The sequence below is a fragment of the Varanus komodoensis genome, unplaced genomic scaffold (assembly GCF_004798865.1).
Source record: "Varanus komodoensis strain SLA01 unplaced genomic scaffold, ASM479886v1 scaffold6_2, whole genome shotgun sequence".
Taxonomy (NCBI): Eukaryota; Metazoa; Chordata; class Lepidosauria; order Squamata; family Varanidae; genus Varanus; species Varanus komodoensis.
The window spans coordinates 5,344,064-5,365,985 of record NW_025336346.1 but is presented as its reverse complement, the minus strand read 5'-3'; the positions used below and the strand labels follow the sequence as shown (position 1 = coordinate 5,365,985).

Sequence of the window (21,922 nt, the reverse complement as noted above, 5' to 3'; positions counted from 1 at the left end):
CTGGTCCTGAATGGTGCAACACTCCCTCTTAGGGATAAGGTCCGCAGCTTAGGTGTACTCCTCGACCCGGAGCTTTCGTTGGAAGCTCAGGTGACAGCGGTAGCGAGGAACGCCTTCCTTCAGCTTCGGCTGATTAATCAGCTGCGCCCCTACCTGGAATACGACTGCCTGGCGACGGTGACACACGCGCTGGTGACTTCCCGCCTAGACTTCTGTAACGCGCTTTACGTGGGGCTTCCCCTGAAGACAGTCCGAACACTTCAATTGGTGCAAAATAGAGCTGCCAGGTTGCTGACGGGGACGGGGCGTTATGCTCACATGACTCCAGTCCTCCATCAGCTTCACTGGCTTCCCATTGAAGCCCGGGCCCAATTCAAGGTGTTGATTATGACCTACAAAGCCCTAAACGGCTTGGGTCCTGGCTACTGAACGAGCGCTTACGTCCGTATATGCCCGACCGCCCTTTGAGATCTGCGGGAGAGTCCCTTCTCCGGGAACCCTCCATGAAAGAAATTAGGAGAGTAAGTACCCGGAGGAGGGCTTTCTCTGCGGTGGCGCCCAACCTATGGAATTCACTCCCCAAAGAGGTCCGCCTGGCACCGTCGTTACTGGTTTTTCGGCGCCAGGTAAAGACCTTTTTATTTAAACATCATTTCAATTGTTAAAACATATGATCTGGCCTGGGCAACTTCTTCTTCCTTCTCTTTCTCCTCCCATATTTTTATTTTATACTGATAATTTTAATTTTGTATTTGTAAATCAATGTATTTTTTGTATTGTTATATTTAATGGTAATTTATTATGTACTATTGTATTTCAATGTATTTTATCATGTTGTAAGCCGCCCCGAGGTTTCGGCAAGGGGCGGCATAGAAATGTTATAATAATAATAATAATAATAATAATAATAATAATAATAATAAGCCCCTTTTTCCTAGCCACAGTGATGCTAGAACAAACACCAAGGTAGCATGTTACCCACTGAAGGATAATAATGGTCTTTAGACTGTTTTATCCATCACAAGCAATCGGTATAGAAAAAGCATTTTTCCCTCACTGATTGCAAGTAGATGCCGTCTTCTCAGGAGACATATTCTGGGCAGAGATGACGTGGCCATTTGTTCTTAAATAGCTATTTCAGTATTCGAGAGTAACATCATATAAATAAATAGAACATAAACAATAGGAAACCTCTCGTTGCCACTTTCCCCTCCCCTTTTCATATTTTGTGTGTAATTTCCATCAGATGCTGTAGTCATATGAAACACCTTTTCACTGTACAGGGAACACTTTACCATTAAAAACCTTACGCCACGTATTAGTTGCAGGTTTGCTCCGTTTGGACACTGCCGTGCCTTCCCAAGTAATGGTTCCTGTGGTGCCTGACTTCATTTTTCCCATTGCACTGCAGCTAACCAAGATATAAACAGTCATCTTGAGGGACCTAACCGCATTGCTTCTGGCTTGTTCCTTATGAACTCACCCATTATTTTAAGTGGTAATTTGATATTGTTTTTTATTAAGAGTACAATCCTATACACATTTATGCAGGAAAAAAAGGCATGCTGGGGCATGCTGGCAGCTTGTAGACCTTTGTTTTGACTAAACATGCATAGGATTATGCTTTAAGTGGAGTTACTTGCTAAACTGGTTAGGAGAGTGATGAAGCCCTCCAAAGAAGCCATCAGTTTAATACTACATATCACATTGGTATTGAAGGCTGGATGTTTTATTCCGGCCTTTGAAGTAAGGAGCCTATCTTTCCTAGCTTTTGCTGCTGGCTAAACCGTTTGTTGGGTGTGCTACTCACAAAGAGAAAAACCAGACACAGGCCCAAATTGCAGCTGCCTGGGTCTGTGCATATTACAGAACCTGGTGTGGGCTGAATGGCAGGCTTTATGCATCACTAGCTGTCCCAGTGTAAGAAAGCAATAATTAACGCCACTCATTGTTAAGTTTCAATTGGTTCCTTTAAGGCACAGCTGTAGACCTTCAGGCCAAGGAGCCAAATTCAGCCTTCCCACATTCCTCAGAGGGCAACACTGCTGTTCCCTCAACCATCATTGTTTGATGATGTGCTTTCCTGCAGTTATTTCTCCATTCTAAAAGGATAAAACCATAGGGTTGCAAGGGGACCTAGGCCATGCTTCTGCTCAAGCTGCTATTGGCATTTAAACCCTTAAGCTAAAATATTTTGACATTTTTGCAGAAGCGTTTTTACCCTTTTTACTCATTCCCCTTGCCTTCAGCCATGTCTACCACTGAAATGTAACCCCTAAGAGCTTTTCTGAAATGGAACGAAAGGCATTAAAGGTTGAAAGAACCCCAGTATAAAGAACACTTTTGAATGGGCCAGTATAAAGAACACTTTTGAAATAATCCAGCTTCTTCCTTCTCCTTCTCCCTTTTCAAGCAGTGACACCTCATAAAAACACAAGCGGAGCCCTGCTGGATCAGATCAAAAGCCCATCTACCCAGCATATTCTTCCCACAATGGCCAGCCAAATGCCCCAGTGGGAACCACAAGCAGGACAGGAGTGCAGGAGCATCCTCTTGTGCATGCTTCCCCCAGCTGGTAGTGAGAGCCCTCTAATACTGAAGGCTGCACATGGCCAGAGTGATCAATAGTCATTGATGGCTTTCCCCCCCTTCGTAAAACCTCTTTTAAAGCTACCCAGTTTGGTTGCCATTAACATACCTTGTGTTTTGTGTCACTGGGAGTACAAAAAGAAGATGCTACTTCAGTAGCAGCAACACCCCTGCAGTACAAAAAGATGGGCTATTTCCACTTAGGCTTTTGAAAGGAAGATTAACTGGTGCTCCTTGCCTACTGCAACCTATTGCAGGGCTTATTTAAAACACCTTATTTTTACATAACAGTAAGAACACAATGAGTTCCACTTGAAATTTTCACTCATCGCCTTTCACTCATCGTCAAGGATCTAGAAGCCCAACTGGTTGGCCAGTTTTGCATGGTATCTCTTAAGAAATACAGCAGTTTACTTCTAGGAAATAGGACACGAGGTACATAGAGGATTAAGATGGCCTACTACTGCTGATGTTTCACATGAAGAACCTCTTCTTCATCAAATTGCACAGGGCAGCTTGTAATGAGTAGCTCAGCTCTTCACCTCTTATATGCCCTTGTGTCACTTGGGCTCCCCACCATTAAAGACTAAGGGGACCATCATTTTTAGGGTCTATTTGCAATGCTGCTGTAGCAGAGGTATCAACTTGTCAATATGCAGGAGGGCTCCTACCACATATCCTACAAATATCTATCATGCTCATGGTGCAAAGGCTTGTGTTTGCAGCAAACTTGGAACAGACTGAGGCCTTACAACATGAAGTTGTAACTGGCCATGGTTCTCTCATGCCCCTGCACTGGCTATGTTGGCAAATCCATACCTCCACTTGCAAGTAAGCATTGTCATGCAAAGCGTAAACAAGCCCTTGGATTCCACCATATTATGCTTGATTCATGCTTTTTCCAGCTTGCAACATTCCACATTCCTACATGAAGCTGGAACCTGATTTGCTAACTCAGGTAGAAAGAAGGAAATTCTTAAACAATTCTTATCATGTATGCATGACAGAACATAAAATGCTGGACTTTGTATATTCAGCCTTATGCACAGGCAGCGATTACCTAACAAGCCCTTTAATAATTACCTTGCATGTCTGTGCAATTTAAAATGCTAATGGACTTTGTAACACTTTTTCAGTTTTTCTCCCTAGTTCCAGCACGTCCATATGAAAAAGCCAGCTGAAGTAGTAAGCAGAAGGTGATTCTCTTCATGGCATCCTGTAAATAAGAAGGCTTTTTCCTGACAGGTCAAATTAAGTTATCCATTTCACTGACCATCAAGGGAAATTTTACCATTTAGCAAGAAACAGCCACTGGTGCAGAAAGTTGGCCCACCCCTCCTGACCTGTAGCACATGTCTCTGCACTGGTGGCCCTTTTCACACTGAAGCATTTGCACAGAACCAGAAGGTTAACTAAAAACAGACAGATGTCAGTGGAGTAAAGCACCCACAGGACAGGCCACCAGCTCAACAGGAGCTTGGTCAGGGCAGACCAACCTTGCCCAACCTGGTGTCTTCCAGTTGGTTTGGATTTTAACTCCTGCCAGCCCCAGTCAGCATGGCCAACAATCATGAATGCTGGGAAATGAAGTCCCGAATATCTGGAGGGCACCAGCCTGGAACAGGCATTGCTTTATTACTAACTCCAGCACTGAGAAAGCTAGCAAGAAGGCATCCATTACCCTCATAAACCCCCTAACTAGCAATGGACTTTCCCCCCTTTTGTAGCAAAAACAACACCTGGCAGTTTTGTCCCTTGACCTAATTTGCATTTCATTTTTCAAATCAACCTCTGTTTCCACTGTGATCCCACTAGGCCACACTAGCATTTTTAATTCATCTGAACAATTCAAGATGAAACCCAAACAGTTCAACATGCAAAGGGACACAGAAAGAGGCCATCTAAACAGTTTTAGAAGGGAATGTGGTAACACTGAGCACAAGCTCTATGAGGAACACACCTGGAGGGCCAGGTAAAGTTTTATCAGAGCGAAGATGCTGCATGCTCTCGTTTCACTAAAGCATCGAGAAAATGCTCAAGAACTTTTTCAGCATCTTACTTTGAGAGCCATCATCAAGCCAAAGGCAGTGGCCCCTTTGCACCAGGTGGTTCTGAGCCCAGCAAAAGCTTGGTTGCCAAGGAGCCTGGATCTGGAACAGCCCAAGGAGCTGCCTCCGAGCTGGAGGAAAAAGAGGCATGACAACAGCCAAGAATAGAGCAAGCCTTGTTTGCCCACTGGGTGAGCAGAAAGAAAGGCTAAAGCCAACACACAGGAACATCTACAGGCAGAATATCTTATATGACAGCTGACAAAGACCTGCATTACCATCAAACAAGGCTTCTCTGTTCTGCCCAGTCTTGACCTGGCATGTGCACACACAAACAGACCACAATCTGTACAAATTATTTATTGACCCTTGAACAGTTTTGCAACACTCAAAAAACTAGATAGCTTATGATTTAGTGGGCAGGAGCAATCTCTTACCCTAACATATGGACTACATTCCTTGGAAGCTTGTTGCATTGCTCTCCCCACGTCTCCTCCACATCCTTTCTTGAACAAGAGCTAATTCAAACCGTCTGACAAAACAAATCACCCACATTCAGCCAACCTGTAACAGCTGGGGTCCCCAAGGTTAAAACAAAAACAAAAAAAAGAGAGACATTTAAATAGTTGTGTTGCTGTTGAAGAATTCCCTTAAGTCCCCCAAAAGTCTTCTCACTAATTCCAAACATCAAGAACCACCATCGTTGTCCCTCTTCAGAACTTCCAATCCAAGCAAGAATGAACAACCCACTTCATCTCCTCTTGCTGAGGGACAAGTCTGAGGAGAGGAGAAATAAAAGCATCAAGTACATTCTGTGTACTTGATCCTTAGAACACAAATGTGTACACTAGAAGCAACGATCCGCTGGTGATAAAGGGAGTGCCACCTCAGCACAACACTGGTGGCTTGTGCTCTTCAAACAAGAAACTGGAGCAGGAAGTTGCATCTTCATCTGAAGAGATCAGCTCTTCAATGGAACAAAATTCCAACGGGATGTACAGGTGAAGTTCTCCAGAGCCCATTGCAACACACAGTTTGGAAAAGGCAGCACCCAACTCTGCAGAACCTTGGTGCCACAGGCCTGCCAAGCGGCATGACACAGAGCAGTCACAAGAGAAGCAGCCCAAGGAGTGAACCGGTGAGCCAGTCAGCAAGCCCTGGGGGCCCTTTACATACGAAGGAAGAAACAGATTCAAACACAAAGCAGCACCCCAGTTATATGGCAGAGATTCAGTCCTGATTGTTTCCCAGGAGGAGGATGGCAGGGCAGGGCAGGGCAAACGGGCAGGGCACCACAGTCATTTGAGCTCTCCGAGGAAGCTCAGGAGCGCTTTGTGAAATTCCTGAGGCTTATCAAGGTAACAGGCATGGCCAGCTCCAGGCAGCACGACCACTCTGGATTTGGGGATCTCCTGCAGGCTCTGAAGAGACTGAGTTCCCAGGCCAGTGTCCCGATCTCCATAGATGATCAAGGTTGGAGTCTAGTAAGGTAAAAGCATTAATACGTTAGAAATATTCCAATGGGTTTGTGCAAGCAAGCATGAAGATCACCTCACCCAAGGGCTGCTGCCAAACAAGTGCCATTCTTTTCAGTGGAGTCTGTGGGAAGTCCACTGAAAGTCCCACTGAAATTGAAACATTTCTGAGTTGCTCTTCCAATGGAAGGAAGCAACTCAAGGTAATATACAACTCAGGGTGATATACATAAATCAGAACGAAGAACATTTAATGCAGCAGAGTTTAGTACACAAAAGGTCTAAGCCGCTTTAAATATATTTTAGCTCGTGGAAAAAAGGATGTATGAGGCTATTCATCTGGGCAAGAAGTTCCAGACTGTAGGATCCACAAATGCGCAGATCCTCGTACTCCCCACTCCTTGTTTAATCCTTAGAGAAGTGTGGAACACAATGCAAAGCCTCAAATAACATCAAGGTATCAAAAGCCACATACAGAAACGATCAGAGCTTGGGAAACCATCACGTTTGGAGTGGTGCTATCCTACATGGCCAATTACATACAAAGCAGCCTTCCCCAGGTTAGTCTCCTCCAGAATATCCAGACTTTAAGTCCTGCTGTTCCTAGACAGCATGGCCAATGTTTGGGAATGCTGGGAGCTGTTGTGCAAAACAACTGGAAAGCACCAGCTTGTGAAAAGCTGCTATACATGATCCATCGTAGGAAAAAGTATACAAGCCCCAGTGAACCTGCGGACTAACCCCATGGCCACCTGTCCACTATTAGCACTGCCGTGATTTTTCCAGCAGTGCTTTTCTTTCAAGGGTTGTAAAGACAGAGAGATTGTTCTGACTGGCATCATCATCATCTCTGCTTCATTTTCTCCAAGTTCTGCTTCTCTTGTCTAGTTCTGCAGTTCAACCTGCATCGGGTTCAGCTCTGTCATGGGACTACATCCCACGGCACTGGTTGCCAAGAAGCAGGGAAGGAAGGTTACCTGGAGACATTTGGGCAGAAGGGAATGCTAGGAACTGAGTATTTCCAGAAAGAATCCAGGACTACATGTTTCCATTACAGTAAAATCATATGAGCAGTAAGATTTACTTTGTACAAGGTCTTTTTGTATAGACCTTAAACAGAAACATAAATATATATGGTTATGTAGACACAGAACAAAGGTGTAGGGATTGTTATCTTGGTATAACTGAGAGAGCTTTCCTGCTCTTGCTGTAAATATTCTTCTCCACAGAAATGCTGTACCCAGAGTTAGGTCACTGAAACAACTTTGCATGCCTTTCCATACCTGGAAAAGTTGCCCTGCTAATTAGGGATTCATCAATGGGAAATCATATGGAACATCAAGAAAACTGTGGGCTTTGAACTGGAGCAGCACAAGGCAGAGACAGAATGAGGTGGTGGGAACACAGCAGCAGCAGCAGCTCCCTGCTGCACTGGACCAAAAGGCCTATCATGTTGGCCATTCGGCCCCACGTCCCAGCACTGGCCAACCAGCTGCCTATGGGAAGCCTGAGTGAAGGATGTGAACGCAACTGCACCTTCCTGAGCATCTTCCCCATTCATTGGTGTTCAGAAGGAAGGAGACTGCAACTGCCCAGGCAGTAGAAATGGAGTGCCTTCAAACTGTTCAAAGTCCCTGAGTGCTAGAAGGCTTGTTCAATTTCCTCTAACTGCTGAGCCTACCAATGCTGCCCACGCAATCCATTTCCCCCCAAAGTCGAAAGCTTGCTTTAAAAAATATAAAAAGCAAAGGTTGACTTTCTTGGAATACCAGATGCCAGATTCTGCAGCTGCTTTGTGTACTGAGAATGTGTTCTGCAGGGGTCCCAATGCAGGCACCAGATTTGCTCTGCCACCCCCTTTCCACCTCTTTGCTGCAATGACAAGCAACATGCACCCTATGATATGCCCATTGCATGAAGTGTAGCTGTACCGTATTGGGCATGGTCCCATTCTGCTGCTCCGTGTCTCCTTACCTTGACCTGCTGATACTGCTGTGCAGTGAAGTCCTTGGTGCCCACTGGTGCAATGGGCACAAAGCCCTTCAGCTGATCCCCACTGGCCAGAAGGAGCGGGATTGCATAGCGCCCACTCATGGATGAGCTTATCAAAACAGGCTTCTGAAGGTTCAGCTCCTTGAAAATTTGCTGCAGGAAGGCAATACGCCCTTGTGCTGCCTCAACAGCACTGGATGGCGGAGAGTCTCCATAGCCTATTGAGAAACATGAGGAAGTGGATTAACTAGATTGCATGGATGCAGGCAAACAATGAGCACACACTGATGGAGAGCCATTAAAGGGATTCCAGCAACACACCTTACCACCGAACCTTATTTCCAAAAGTAAACAAAACTCTGCTGATGTCATTCTGCCCCTTTAGTTAAGCATAGACACACACACATCCTGATTTTTCCACATTCAGGCTCCATCATCAGTGGGTAACCACGGGCCTGGGGTCAAATCTAGCCTACTGGGGTTCTCCAAGTGGCCACATTCCCTTCTCTGGCAAGACCTCCCTTCCTCCAACCACCCACTGTTTGGTGCTTTCCTGGCTTTTGACTAGCTCCCTCACCCTTCTAAAAGGTGGAAATGTGTCTCCTGTGGCTTAGTTACTGCCAAAGAAACTTTAAACTAAAATATGTCACTATTTTTTAAATGTAGCACTCCACCCCTTTTGCTTTTGGTCCCATCTGCTCTTGAAATGCAGTCCTCAAGGGCTTCTCCAAAACTGAACTCAGCCTTCAGACAGGAAGAAGTTCCCCAACCCTGTTCAACCGGGATGGTCTCTCTTGCTGCTCCTCCAGTCAATCGGGTCTTTAGGAGGCTGGCACAACTAGAGCAATGGCCTTTGCCAAGGATGGCAAAGAAAACTGCCTTTCTCCAGTTAGCTATGTTCTCCAGAACCAGTGTAGTGGCTCAGAAAGAATTTCACTCACATCTCCATTTCAGATCTCAGCCCCATCCAGAAGACTCCCTTAAGACCAGGCCCAGCCTTTCAGCCTCAGTATTGTGGGGTAATATGACCGGGCAACCCTGTGGCTTGTTGTCAGGATCACCAAGATCATTTGTTTTACACTCTTAAAAAGAACTGCATGAATGCACTGGGATTTGGGAAAAGAAAGGGCATCAGCACTAAGCAGAAAAATGCTGAGTCACTCTGATAAAGCGGAGACTTGATGCAAAATGCAGAGCAGAGCAGAGCTGAGCTCCCATAAAGCAAAGCCTCCAGGGAGCCGACTGTGCAGGGGTCGGAAGGAAAACGACACGGCTGTGCTGAAAGCCCAGCTTGTCTTCAACCTGCATGTACTAATACGTGCTCCTGGCTTCCTTCTGAGTAGATGCGGCAATCTGGCTGAAACAACATAGCTAGGCACCAGAAATCCTTCACATTCATCAACCAGAGCTTATCAGTAATTAGCAGGGACCTTGAGCTAATAAACTGAACTTTTTTCAGCCTCGTTCTGCCACTTTTCCAAGGCAATAACTATAACAAAGAATCCCAGGGCAGGAACTAAGCCTTGTTCCCCTGGCGAACACGGCACTATAAGGAGGACCATATCTAAGCAGTTGAGCAGTGCTTCTGGTGGGGCTGGCCATGGCCTCTCAAGAACAGGGTCTCTGCAATGAGTCGGCAGGACCAGTGGCAGACAGTACTAACCTGGGGGCCCTCCCATCGAGCCACGAGATTCCAAGGATCTTATTAAACACTTCCACAACTTTCTCTGCAGTGTAAATAATGATTAGCGATTTTAGCGGTGCTTTACTTGTGTTGGCATCATGCTGGGGAGGAGGCAATTAACCGACCCTAACAATTAACTAAGAGAGAGGCAGGAGTGATTCACTGAGCAGGACCAACTTTGCTCACCTTCCCACCCTTAGAAGCTGCCCCCATTACAAACGAGTTATCAGCACACAAGTCCGGCCGACTGTCTGTCAGGCCTCATCAGCACATAAAGTGGATGGTGACAAGTTAAAGTCAACAGAGATACATTCACAGCTTACTCTTACCAGGCAAGTCAATAGCTATTGCACGATATCCATTCTCAGAAAGCAGAGCCAGCGTTCCCAATTTCTCCCATGTCTTGGAAGTGAAGGACTGACCGTGCAGGAAAACCACCGCCAGTCTATGAAGGAAAGCACAGTTTGTCAGGAAAGATTCTAGGATCTTTCCAAATAAACAGCAGTCCATCTTTTTCCCTTAGCACAAAAATGGGTAGGGTGGCACAGGGCGGGATGAAGTTGATTACATGGGTACTCAGGTGCCAGTAAGGCACACTCAGCACAGAACAAAATGACCGTGGGAGAAAGGGAGTTCACGAAATAGCTAGTGAAGGACACGAGGGACCTGGCCTTGGCGTGCCGGCCCAATCAAGCACAAGGGTGAGAGGGGAAAATATGGATTTTATTCTTAAGAACAGCTGAATGATAAGCAAAAGGGCAATTGACCCAGCAGATTGATGGTCCCCTTTTATACCTCTGCCAACCAGGTAGCAGAGGCAGAGGTTCACTGGTTTGAAAATCCTGCCAAGGACGCAGATTGGTTCATTTGTATTTTGGTGGTTTCTACTTTTACCTGGGAGGCTGGGCTACTGGGGAGGTGGGGCTTGGAGCCCCAACCAGGAATTTCTCCATTCCTGCCTAGGTGATTTGGCTCCAGTTTCACTGATATCACAGTATGAGGTAATCATTCCTTTGTTCTAGGGCAGGCAAATGGGGGCAAGCCCCTACACTAGGGATGGGGTAGCATGACAGCTTTTGCCAGATGTTTCCCTCTGGCTACTGTTCTGCAGCAGCTAACCCTGCATCCACTCTGAAGTGGTACAGTAGGAAGCACTTGGGTTATCGGACATTGGAGAAATCTGCAACTCATTCAAATGAATTTCGATTTTTATGAATCTGTGGATTCCACAATGGGGAGGTTTTTTTCCTTGAAGCTCCCCAAAATAAAGAACAAATACAGGCAGTTAATCAACAGGGGTCACAATTGCAGCAGGGAGAGAGAAAACAAGATGGGGTAGCTCTGTAAGGGACACTGGTTGGAGGATGATCAGGAAGGAAGGGGAGAACAACCCTCAGTGAGCCTTGGGCATATTTGCAACATGCATTCCTGGGCCATGAGAACTCACCCACTGAAAAAATCATTTTTAGCAACAGATATTCAAATGCAGCTGGGGCAAAAAAAATAAATCAGGTAGTCAAGAATTCACTTTGAAGAACAAGAAAAACCAGTATGGTTTTAATTTAAAGCCACACTGTTTTAGCAAAGAACATTTAGTGGTCATGGATGATCAGCTATCTAGTTACAGACCACTTGGAAGAACCTCTTTAGCAGTGCAGACTATGTGCATAACGTTCTGCCTTGATGCCATGGTATGATAGGAAGTACAACATACCAGTGTTTGATCTTGGTAGTCTTCAACCCAACCAGAAGCAACTGATTATTATATGAAGTCTCACCAGCACCACAATCCAAACTAATATTGCTCTTCACTCTCGGGATGGCCAAGCTATCATGGCTTTTTATGATTATTTACAATGTCAAAGGCTATTTATCTCCTTATGCTCAAGAATCAAGATAGCAACCCACCTTTCAGTGGAAAGAGCTCCATCTTTCTGAGCCGGAACAGCTTCTCTAAAGAAAACTGAAGGGTTTTGCAGGACTGTCCCTGTCAAAATAGTGATATTGCCAGCACCTTGGCCCTTCTTCATGTCTTCTTCCATGGCTCGTGGCTTGGGGATGTCTACTGAGGATGTAAATCTCTCGTGCTGGATAGCAGGAAGCAACAGGTACAGGACAAAGGTGACGAGAACTCCTAGGACCAACAGCCCCAGCCTGTTGCGGATCAAAGTCATAGTCATCTTTTCTGAAAGAGTTTGAGAGAGAAAGAGAACTAATAGGACCAGAGAGCCTGAGCAGGGGCTGCCCCTGGAAAGCAATCAGGCCAGTGGACTCTCTGCACCAACAGAAACTGCAGGCTTATGCAAGATTACAAGCAGGCATGATGGATGCAAATGAAAAGAGTTTGTGCCCAGGTTAGCCCCTGAATGACACAGGGGCAACTTGTAGGCCCAAACTTCAACTCTCATCAATCCTAGCCAGCACAGCAAACGGTACGGGATCAGAGGGGTAGTAGCCAAAACCTCTGCCCTCCCCTGCTGCATTTCCCTCAGCAACTATCATGGAGTATATTTGGGTGGGGTGGGGGGGTAGTGACACACTGGTGCCATCGGTGCCTTGTTATGAGATAAGAGAAGAACTGTTTCTTCCACAAACCACTTCTACAAAGACTATAGCTAATTTGATACCACAGTGACCTAGTCCTTTTCTTCAGAGGTTTGGTGAACCAGAGACACCTGACCCAGCATGTTCAGCGTCAGCTGCTTTAGCCTTGTCCTCCCATCAGGGACATCCTCCAAGTCTTGATGATACCTTTGGCTTGCTGAAGATGGAATGGGTCACTATCTGGAGGCTTGGACCCAATGACAGATAACCTGTGTGGCTTGGAAACCGTGCTATACTAGACGGCTGCTTCTGCTTCATCCCTACCTCCCACCCCTTTCTTCTATACATTATCAATGCAGCTGTCTTGGGAAACTTAAGCAAGCAGCGCATTGGCATGAATATGGTTAGGCACCTGCCAAGGTCCACTCCTCTATGATGGGTGTGTTGCCGGGGTCTCAAGGTTGCAGTTGCTCTGCTCCTCCCTCTTGCAACCTGCTTGCTTATCTGCCCATTCCCTCTGGCCTAGAGGAGGGATGCCAGAAGACACAGGAGCAGCCGACTCTGCCTGCTCACTCACCTACTAGCTTTCTCCCCAGCATATGAACACACAGTAACAATTAAGAGAAATTCAGCAGCAATGAAAAGGTGGGGCTTATTTAGAGGTGGGGTCACCCAGGGCCCTCCAGAACCTGGCATCAGCACTGGCAGTCACCCATTAATAGGTAGAGGGTTGGCAACTCTTGTTTAGGCACTGGCTACATAAGAGGCCAGGCTTCAGAAAGCATTCTGCTACTATCCCAGTTGATGCATTTTTATGACAATCAAAGGATGCAGCAGAAGGGGCGTATCAGACAGCCATGGAAGGCACAGGAGATTGTTCTGGAAAAATGCGGCAACTCTTCCTCCCTCCTCCTTCCACCCCACCACTCTCATGGCCACACAGAAAGCGCTCCTAGAGAACCACTGCTATATGTGCCTAACATCTTCTGTCCAATTTGGCCTAGCTTTTAACTCTGCCCCCCCACCCCATCCCAATGATGCTCAAAAGAACAATTTTCCTCTGTGTGCCCCACTGTTTGGCTTTATCTTGTTGTCATAACAACATCCGGCTCTGACAAGTCACTTAAAGGCAAGAATTAAAGTGCAGCCTGTATTTTTCTTGGCTGATGCTAGAACCGTTCATGTCAAGTTAAGCATCCCCAAAGTTGTGTCTGTCCTTATTTTTTGCCCAACCCCATCTTTCAAAGTACCTTTTCTTTCAGTTTCTTTGTTACAGATTATTTCAAAAGCTGGAACAAGATTCCATCAGCCCCAGTGGGAACAAAATCACCTACCTTACATTTCCAAATTCCTATCTAAAGGCACCTGGATGCATGACAGCGCAGTCAGAGTCACCTCATAAATACCAGACTCATAGTGTGTATACAACAAAAGGCATTACCAGCTTTTCTCTAAGGAAAGGAATCTCACCTCCAAGGGCACTGGGAAGGCACAGAGACATATCCAAGGGCACAAACTGCTTACAGAGGGAACAGCTAGTGCATTTTGTGCCTACTGGGGGAAAAAATCAGTGCCTAAAGATGTCTTAGGTAAGCACCTAAGCTAGGTGCTAATTTGACATCTGTAGGCATCATGCCTTTGAGCTGACTTTGCATCAACGTAGGTAAAGTTCAGATGCCTTAGAAACCATCACATGGATAGATGTCACTGTTTTTGAAATGATGTGCGTGGTTCTCCCACCATTCTAGAATCAGTAAGGAGAAAGGGAATTGTTTGTATCACAGAGCATTGCTACAAGTCTTCAGGGAAGCACTTATAGTCAGAACTTCCTCAGCAAACAAATCATTGGCTTGTTTTTTGAAATACTGAGCACCCGACTGGAACCTTATTTCCCAGGGAGTTAAATTACCATTATGCTACCAAAGGAGATTTGTGTTCTTCTGCACTGTTGAACCCATAACATTAAAAAGTCTCTAAAAGCATCTGTCTCATAGTGCCTGGTCAGTTACAGTTTGTTTCCTGCGCACTCGCCTTGCACAAAGATTTGTCTTGCCCCAAGCCATTATCTTATGGGAGATACATTTCACTTACTTAGGCAAAAGGTTATGCATACTGTCAGCAACAAAATGGTAGCTTGGCTTGGACTATGTGCTTTAATTTAGGAAGGAGCTTAAATTTCTTGCACTACAAATACTAACCTCAAAAATATGTAGCTATTCCTGGAGCAAAATACATTTTTCTTCTCTTAAATATAACACAATAAAAGGAAGGTTTAGAGAAAGTGGAAAGGCTAGTATAACAAACCCACATAAAAAGGAATCGCATTTGTTGTCCTCTCTACCAGAGATTTAGAAGAGCTAACAGATTGTTCATACTCACAAACTGGGCCCCAAAAGTGAAATGGAAAGCCAAGTAGGCAAACACCTTATTTCTAAAAAGAGCAGGGAAGGACACCAATAAAACTCAGGAAAAAAGAAACTGCCTGTCAGGGCTAGGCAGGTACACACAAACCTTCTGGAGTCCAAGACCAGGTTCAAGAAAATGTGCAAGCTAACTCCCCAACAGCTTTATTCCTTCTGCAATATCCTAAGGATGCCCCATCCCTGGGTTGTTTTATTGTGATGTCCAAAGCCGCCACTCTGGACTGTTGGGGACAACAGCCCAGAGTTTTAACCCATGTTTTAACCAGCAAGCACACTTGCTTGCACCACATTTGCAACAACCCACATTAGCAATGGTGTGAACCAAGGACAGCTAAAGAGGATGACAAATGGTGGAACTGTATGAGAAACCCAAGCAGAGGTGTCACAATTCTCTTGGGCAGTGACAGTCAGTTGGTTCCTCTGGCAGAGATTAGGAGTAGCCTGGCACCAATTTGAATAATTCCCCTTGATTTTATCATCAAGAAGTCTGCTACCATTCACCCCATTACATGCCCATTACAGAGCTATAATGTGGGCAAAGGTTGTTGCCTCTGGAAGGAAAAATGCCTAGCCCCGATTATTCAAACAGGGGCAGGAGAATAAATGCAGTGGAAGTCCATCCACCATGATCTCGCCCAAGAGGCTGACTGGATTCACATGTAACAAGAAGCCACCATGTGGGAATTTCCCTGTGGAGATTATCAGTGTGGTGATGGCCACCATTTGACTATTTAAGCCATGGTAGGGGCAGAACACAGCTTTGCAAACCCAGCAATGTAAACCCAGCAAGAGTGGGTTGTTGGGGTACCCATGGGCTATTTTAGGATTGCAAGTGGCTTGTGAAAGCCCCCAACAACTCACCCTTGCTTGGTTCACGCATAATGACAAGCTACATCATGCCCTGACTATTTAAAATGGCAATGGCCGCCACAATGGCAAGCTCCATGGGGAAATTAGCCACGGAGCTCACTGGGTGACCTCGGGCCAGTCACAAACTCTTAGCCCAATCTACCTCACAGGGTTGTTCTTGTGAAGACTGGGAGGAGAAGGAGAATTATGTAAACCACCTCGAGTCCCTTAAAAGGAAAAAAGGTGGGATATAAATAAATAAAATGTCCCTCCCAGTGGCTTCTCAGCATAAACTTAGTCTCTGCATGCCTTATTCAGTGAAGCAGGGCTGGACAACCTTCCATGATTTCTGTTACTATCTTGAGTAAAGGGCAGAAACTAGTAAGAAGCTTAGGTAGCAAAAGTCATGCTTCACAGCAATACCAAACCACCACCACCACAAGAAAGAACAGTCATAGCTTGCTGTCTTGGACTTCAATTTATGTCTCCAGACATATCCTTATTTCTACTCTCTTTTCAGCACTACCTTGTTGGATTCTATCCAGCAACTGAGCCGCAGTTTTGTTGTCCTTGAAGATGTATGTTCTTCCCTGGTGCACCACCTTCAACTTTGCAGGGTACAGTATGGCAGCCCAAGCTCCTTCCTTCAGGAACTGTCGCCTGAGTGCCATGAAATGCTTCCGCCTGGCATATGTGACTGGGCTGAGGTCAGGGAAGAAGGATATCTTGTGTCCGTTGAACTTCGTTGTCCAGGAAGCCCACGATGCCTTCAGGATTCTCTCCCGATGCCGTAAGTCAGACAGCATTATTAGCACCGTGTTGCCACTACCCTCCTGGGCTCCACTTGCTGGGAGACGGTAAGCACTTTCAATACAAATGGGAACCTCTTTGCCGTTCAAGTCCAAGGTAGCTAACACCAGATTTTCTATGAACGGGATGAGGTTCGTATCTTCAACAGTTGCTGGGATACCAGTGACCCTGAGGTTCCGTGCTCGTGCCTTGTTCTCGAGGTCCTCCAGCCTGCGCTCAGCCACCAGGCGCCCTTCCGCCAGCTCCCTCATCAGAGCAGAGTGTTTGACAACACAGCCTTGGGTGGACACCACCTTTGCTTCCAGAGCTTCCACTTGGTGGCCCATCTCTTCCAGGCGCTTCTCAAGCTTTGCAAGTCTACTTGAGACAGAACTCATGGCTTGCCCTAAAGTATGATGTTCAGATACCATCTGCTCTAACAGTTCCTGTACTGACTCTTCCACAGTCGTGGGAGAAAGGGGCTCACCATGAGCTCTTCCACCATGGTTTGTCAGAAGCATTGTCCTGTCATTTTCTGGATATTTGTGAGCCATTAGCTAATTCCCTCTCAGGAAAGAGGAAGCAGGAATATCTTCAAAAGTAGCAGACAGCACCATTCCTACTGGAAAAAGCTCAGAGCTTCCTACAGCTCTTGCCTGGTTTAAGTGTAATAAGGCACACCCTTGTTTACAAGCCTGTCACTCTTCTTTATGCCTCCCACTGCATACACACCTTGGCTCTTCCCCTCCTCCAACAGCTTCAATGGCCACAAAAGGTGCAGTGGAGTGGAAGGGAGACACTGTTGATGGGGTATGACATTGTGAAAGCTCTTGCTGGGCACTCTGTGCATGCCTAGAGGAGTATGAGTGTGCTGTAACACTCATTGACACATACCCTGCAGCAAGCCTCTCCTTCAGTGTCCACCTGTGTTACAGACTAGATGCCCAGATAGGTAATCTCCTATCTTTCTTCAAAGGCACACACATTAATACTACATCCCTCTATTGTCACTAATCTAAGTTAGAGTGCCAGGTCAAAACTGACTTGGGCTGATGGGGATGACATGGGTTCTTTGCTCTGACTATGGAATCCAGGTGTGTGGGGTAGCAAGCTTTGCCCTCTGGACTCACAGGAAGCCATGTTTTCTTTGGATTTTAAATGGAAGCTGTCCTGCAAAACGGGAGGGAGCAACTTGTAACCCTCCCACTGTTGTTCGGCTGCTGCAACTCCTATCCTTCCTCACCACTATCTATGCTGGTTCAGGCTGATGGGAGTTGCAGTCCAAAAGCATCAGGAGAGTAAACGTTGCCCAGCCTTGTTCTAAAAGCCCGAGACTTAAAACTGGTCACTCTCAAAGCCAATAATAAAGGATGCAGGCGATGCGTAGCCATCGAGCTTTCCTTGCCCTCATGAGACCCAAATCTTCTGGAGGGCAGGAACATTCTCCTGCCCGTTCTTTCCCCTTTCCACCCCACAGCATTACAGTCTAAGCACGGTATATCGGCTTCTGTCTGCCACCCGCTCGCCACCCCTGCCGCGGGAAGGTAGAAACCTGCCTCGGCCAACAACCCCGCACCCCAGCCGTCCATTCACCCTCCCCTCGCCAGCCCATGCGCGAAGGCCTCTTTCAGCTCGCCCTTTGCAAGCAAGCCTGGATTGCCCCGGGAGCGAGACGCTCCTCCCCGCAAAGGGCAGGCCGGCTGGCCGACGGTACCTGCACGCAGCAGCTTCAGGAGCAGCAGCAGCAGCAACAGCTGGGTCCTGCCCCCCCTTCAATCCGGCGGGCGTTGAGCGAGCGGCGTCACACCGAATCAAAGCTCTCTCAGGGCCTACCAGCCCGTTCTCCTCCACGCGTCGCACGCAACCTAGCGCCCGACGTGGGAACTGCGCTTGCCTGCAGGCGGCGACGCAGGCGGCGTGCGCGAAGCCGCTTGCCGGAGGAGCGAGTGCGCATGCGCGCCTATTAAGACTCGAGCGTGCGTTCCTATCCAGTTTTATAGGTTTACAACCACCAACATCCTTCAGTTGTTGGCTTCAGCATGCTGCGAGTTGCAGTTGAACACGCCTGAAGAGCACGGGAAAATGTAATCTCAGCCTTTGCGGGAGCTAGTACAGACTTTGCAGAAGTATTCATTGTCCTCTTTGACTTTTAAAATGTTGTGTTAAAACCTGGAGTGGAAATGGATTAAACAGTCAGTGTTACTGCTTGATGCACACAAGATACTTAACGCTGAAGATGCAAAGTATTCTTATAGCAGTACAAAAGTAAAGACAAACTGACACTCGTGGGTTGCAGAACTATTCCCATCCCCTTTGCTGTGCCATGCCCAAATAAGCTCTGGTGCAACCCACAGCCTCCAGGAGTCACATACTGGGGTTGAATGGAGTTCATCTGCAAGCACTCTCAGTGCCACATGATCTCAGTAAATGCACCAATTTCTGGAAGGCCCCAAAGTTTGTTGGGAAACGTATCTACACAAACAGCATCATAAAGTCCAAGGAGCTGTTGGATTAGAGTTGGGCTATAAAAAGAACAAACAAGGAGGGGGTTTGGACATCACCCAGAGCACTGTTAAAACAATGATTACAAAAAGGAAAGAATATGACTCCTCTCTCTCCTTTATCGAAGGCAAAACACCTCTTTCTCATGCCAGCCAGTGTGATCACCTTGTGATGGCTCTGGCCAGGGTGGGGAGGGACCAGTTTCAACCCTGGTCTTTCCCCCACCTGCTCCTGCTCCTTCCCCATGCTCACTCAGGTTTGGGGAAGGGTGCACGGCAAACACCAACGCTTCCTCCCACTTGGTGTGCCACTTGTCCAGATTAGTGTATCCTGCCTCCCTACTCCATCTCCCCTGCCCCATGTCCCTACAAAGATGGCTTGCAAGCAACCCCACTGTCCTGGCATGAACAGGAGCAGAGCAGGGAAGCCAATGACAGCTACTGAAAGTGCCAGCTGGCTTGTTCTGTAGTTGCCATCCTCACTCGGTTCTCCTCACTGCACCCTGGAATTCCAGTGGGAGAACTGAAAGGAGAGGAGGTACCCTACCACACGCACCAGATTGCCTATCAGGCACAGGGGATCCTCTTGGGAATTTCAGCCATAGTACATGGCTAAAAATCCCAAATACTAGATGGTGCTGTGTCACCAGCTTGTTGTGTTGTCTGAACACAGCCTGAGTCATTAACAAGCTACATGGTTGGATTCAGACAACATCACAAGCCACCCCTGACTTATGAGCCACCATGACTTATCATGTTGTATGAACCCAGTAGGAATGGGTTCACATGATACTTTAAGCCCAGGGTAGCTACTTAGCAATCCTGGCAATAAAGGTGCCTGGAGCCCCCTCCTTCCCCCTCAGTCCTCCCACTGTTGACTTTGTCAGCTGCCATCTGCTTCCCTGTCCCATGTGCCTGCCGGTGGTGGGAGAGGATTGCTCATCTGGAATTCTGCTCCCTTGGCAGCGCCAGGAATGCAGGGAGGGGAATGCAGCATGTGGGTGCTAGAATTGCCTCATTTCCCTCCCACGGCTTCACGGCGCAGGGCTGTGGCTGGACAGTGGGGAGGGAGGGATGAAACAAAGCCCTCCCCTCCCCTCCCCTCCCCTCAGCAAGCTGCACACTAAGCAGAGTCACAGGCTTCCCTCCCTCCAGCATATTGCTACTTGTTGCTGCACAGGAGCCTGCTCTATGCCCTGGCCTAGCATTTCACATCCCTACTGCCTGTGGCTAATTTTGATTACCATGTAAGGCCACGCTAAGCTTCCAGGACTGGATTCTGAGTGATCCAGTGCCCTGTGGCCGCTTCATGCCAGTTGAAGGTGTCAGGGTTGAGAGATGTGAAGTCTGAATAAGCACATGTGACATATGTGTTGAAAAAAATAGAAACTCTTGAGAAAACTAGAAATTTTGCCACATTCAATGCAAAAGAAACAGAACCCATTCACTTCAGTTTCCAGCCTTTTTGTTACAATTGAAGCAGCACACTTTAACCTAACGAGCAGAACTCCCGAGCCCCATTCTGCTGCTCTAGGAAGAGTAAGGGGCAGGGTGGAGGTAGGGATTGTAGCTCAGTGGTAAAATATTCACTTCGTGATATAGAAGGTCCCAGATTCAATTCCTGGGGTCTCTGGTTGAAGAAAAGACTAAAAAGTGGGCAGGGGGAGGGCTGGGGAGTAGCTGATATGAAGGAATATTTATTAATGGAGAGGTATATCAAACAGTCATTAGCCATGATCCTAAAATGGAGCCCCTGTGGCCAGTTACAGTGAATCATAACATTTGTGTGCCAGTGTGGTGAAGCGGTTATGAGCCTGGGAGTGGGACTCAGGCGCTCTGGGTCCCTGCTCAGCCATGGAGCCCACTGGGTGACTTTGGGCCACTCACAGGCTCTCAGCCCAAGCTACCTCACAAAGTTGTTTTTGTGGGGTAAGACTGGGAGCAGCAGGAAGAGAATGATGTAAGCTGCTTTGAGCTCTTTGTAAGAAATAAAGGTAGGCTATAAATCTAATAAATAAATACATTTACTACATAATGAGTGGGGAATGTGGCCTCCTCACCCTGCTTCCTAGAAACTGCTGACTGACTATTGTCGGGAACATCGGACGCTGTCTTGTATTGCTACACGGCCCAGTTGGCCAACCTGGCATCCATTGGTCACTCTAGCCTGGCATTGCCACAACTAACTGGCAGTGGCTTTCAGTGTTTTAGGCAGGGCTGCTGCCTAGGAGGTGCAGGGGCTGAACTGGGGATCTTCTGTGTACAAAGCGGATGCCATACCATTGAGTCGTGGTCCCTGCCAGAATGCCAGCCTAGTGGATCCTTGCTCTGATCTAGCAGGCCTTATGTTCTTAAAACAACAATATAAGCATGGCCCAGGTCAGGGTTGTGAGATAATAAGACCCAACCCATCTGTTGGCTTATGCCACCCTCTGTCAAAGGAAGAATTGGGAACAGATACACAATCTCAGCTCCACTCCAAGCACAGTTCTTCATTTAGGTGCAATCCTATGCAAGGCTGGACAGAAATGACAGAAATTACTCTCAGCATGCTATGGCCAGCCTAGCTTTCTAGGCCTTTCTCTGCCTCAGCTTGCATAGGATTGTACCTTTCAGCTTGTTTCATGTTGCCTGTTGTGTAAGAAGTCTTGTGGAAATTCCATCAACACGCAAATATGAAAGCCCTAACGAAATCACAAGGGCTAAATTTTGAATTTCTTCTTGTGGAAAAACAACCACCACTAATTTCTCTTGACACGCACCAGACATATTAAAGACACATCTGCTACTGCAAACCCTCCCTGTGTGGTTTAGCCTACCATGTTGTGAACCAGTAAATACAAGATATGCTATGCACTGGGTTTTATATTTTTAGTATTTGTGCACATCTTTTTCAAATCTGTAGATGGAAACAGTTTGTAAATACTTGTAAATAAATATCAGGGAGTCACTGATGACATTTACTTTCACTGTTAGACAGGTGTCTGTGCGTGTGTGTGCTTTCTCCTAGTGAAGCCAAGAACAAAAT

The 21,922-nt window shown here is 46.8% G+C and overlaps 1 protein-coding gene across 1 annotated transcript; it reads right to left on the bottom strand.

Moving 5' to 3' along the window:
* Nucleotides 1–4,981: 4,981 nt before the first annotated feature.
* Nucleotides 4,982–18,148, bottom strand: ABHD14A (abhydrolase domain containing 14A). The gene is made up of 5 exons (XM_044451329.1): nt 18,108–18,148; nt 11,697–11,973; nt 10,118–10,233; nt 8,087–8,322; nt 4,982–6,118 (listed from the first exon to the last, which is right to left on the bottom strand). Exons 2-5 carry the CDS (start codon nt 11,966–11,968, stop codon nt 5,936–5,938), a joined length of 807 nt encoding a protein of 268 aa, XP_044307264.1. The 5' UTR covers nt 11,969–11,973; nt 18,108–18,148; the 3' UTR covers nt 4,982–5,935.
* Between the last annotated feature and the right edge of the window lie 3,774 nt (nt 18,149–21,922).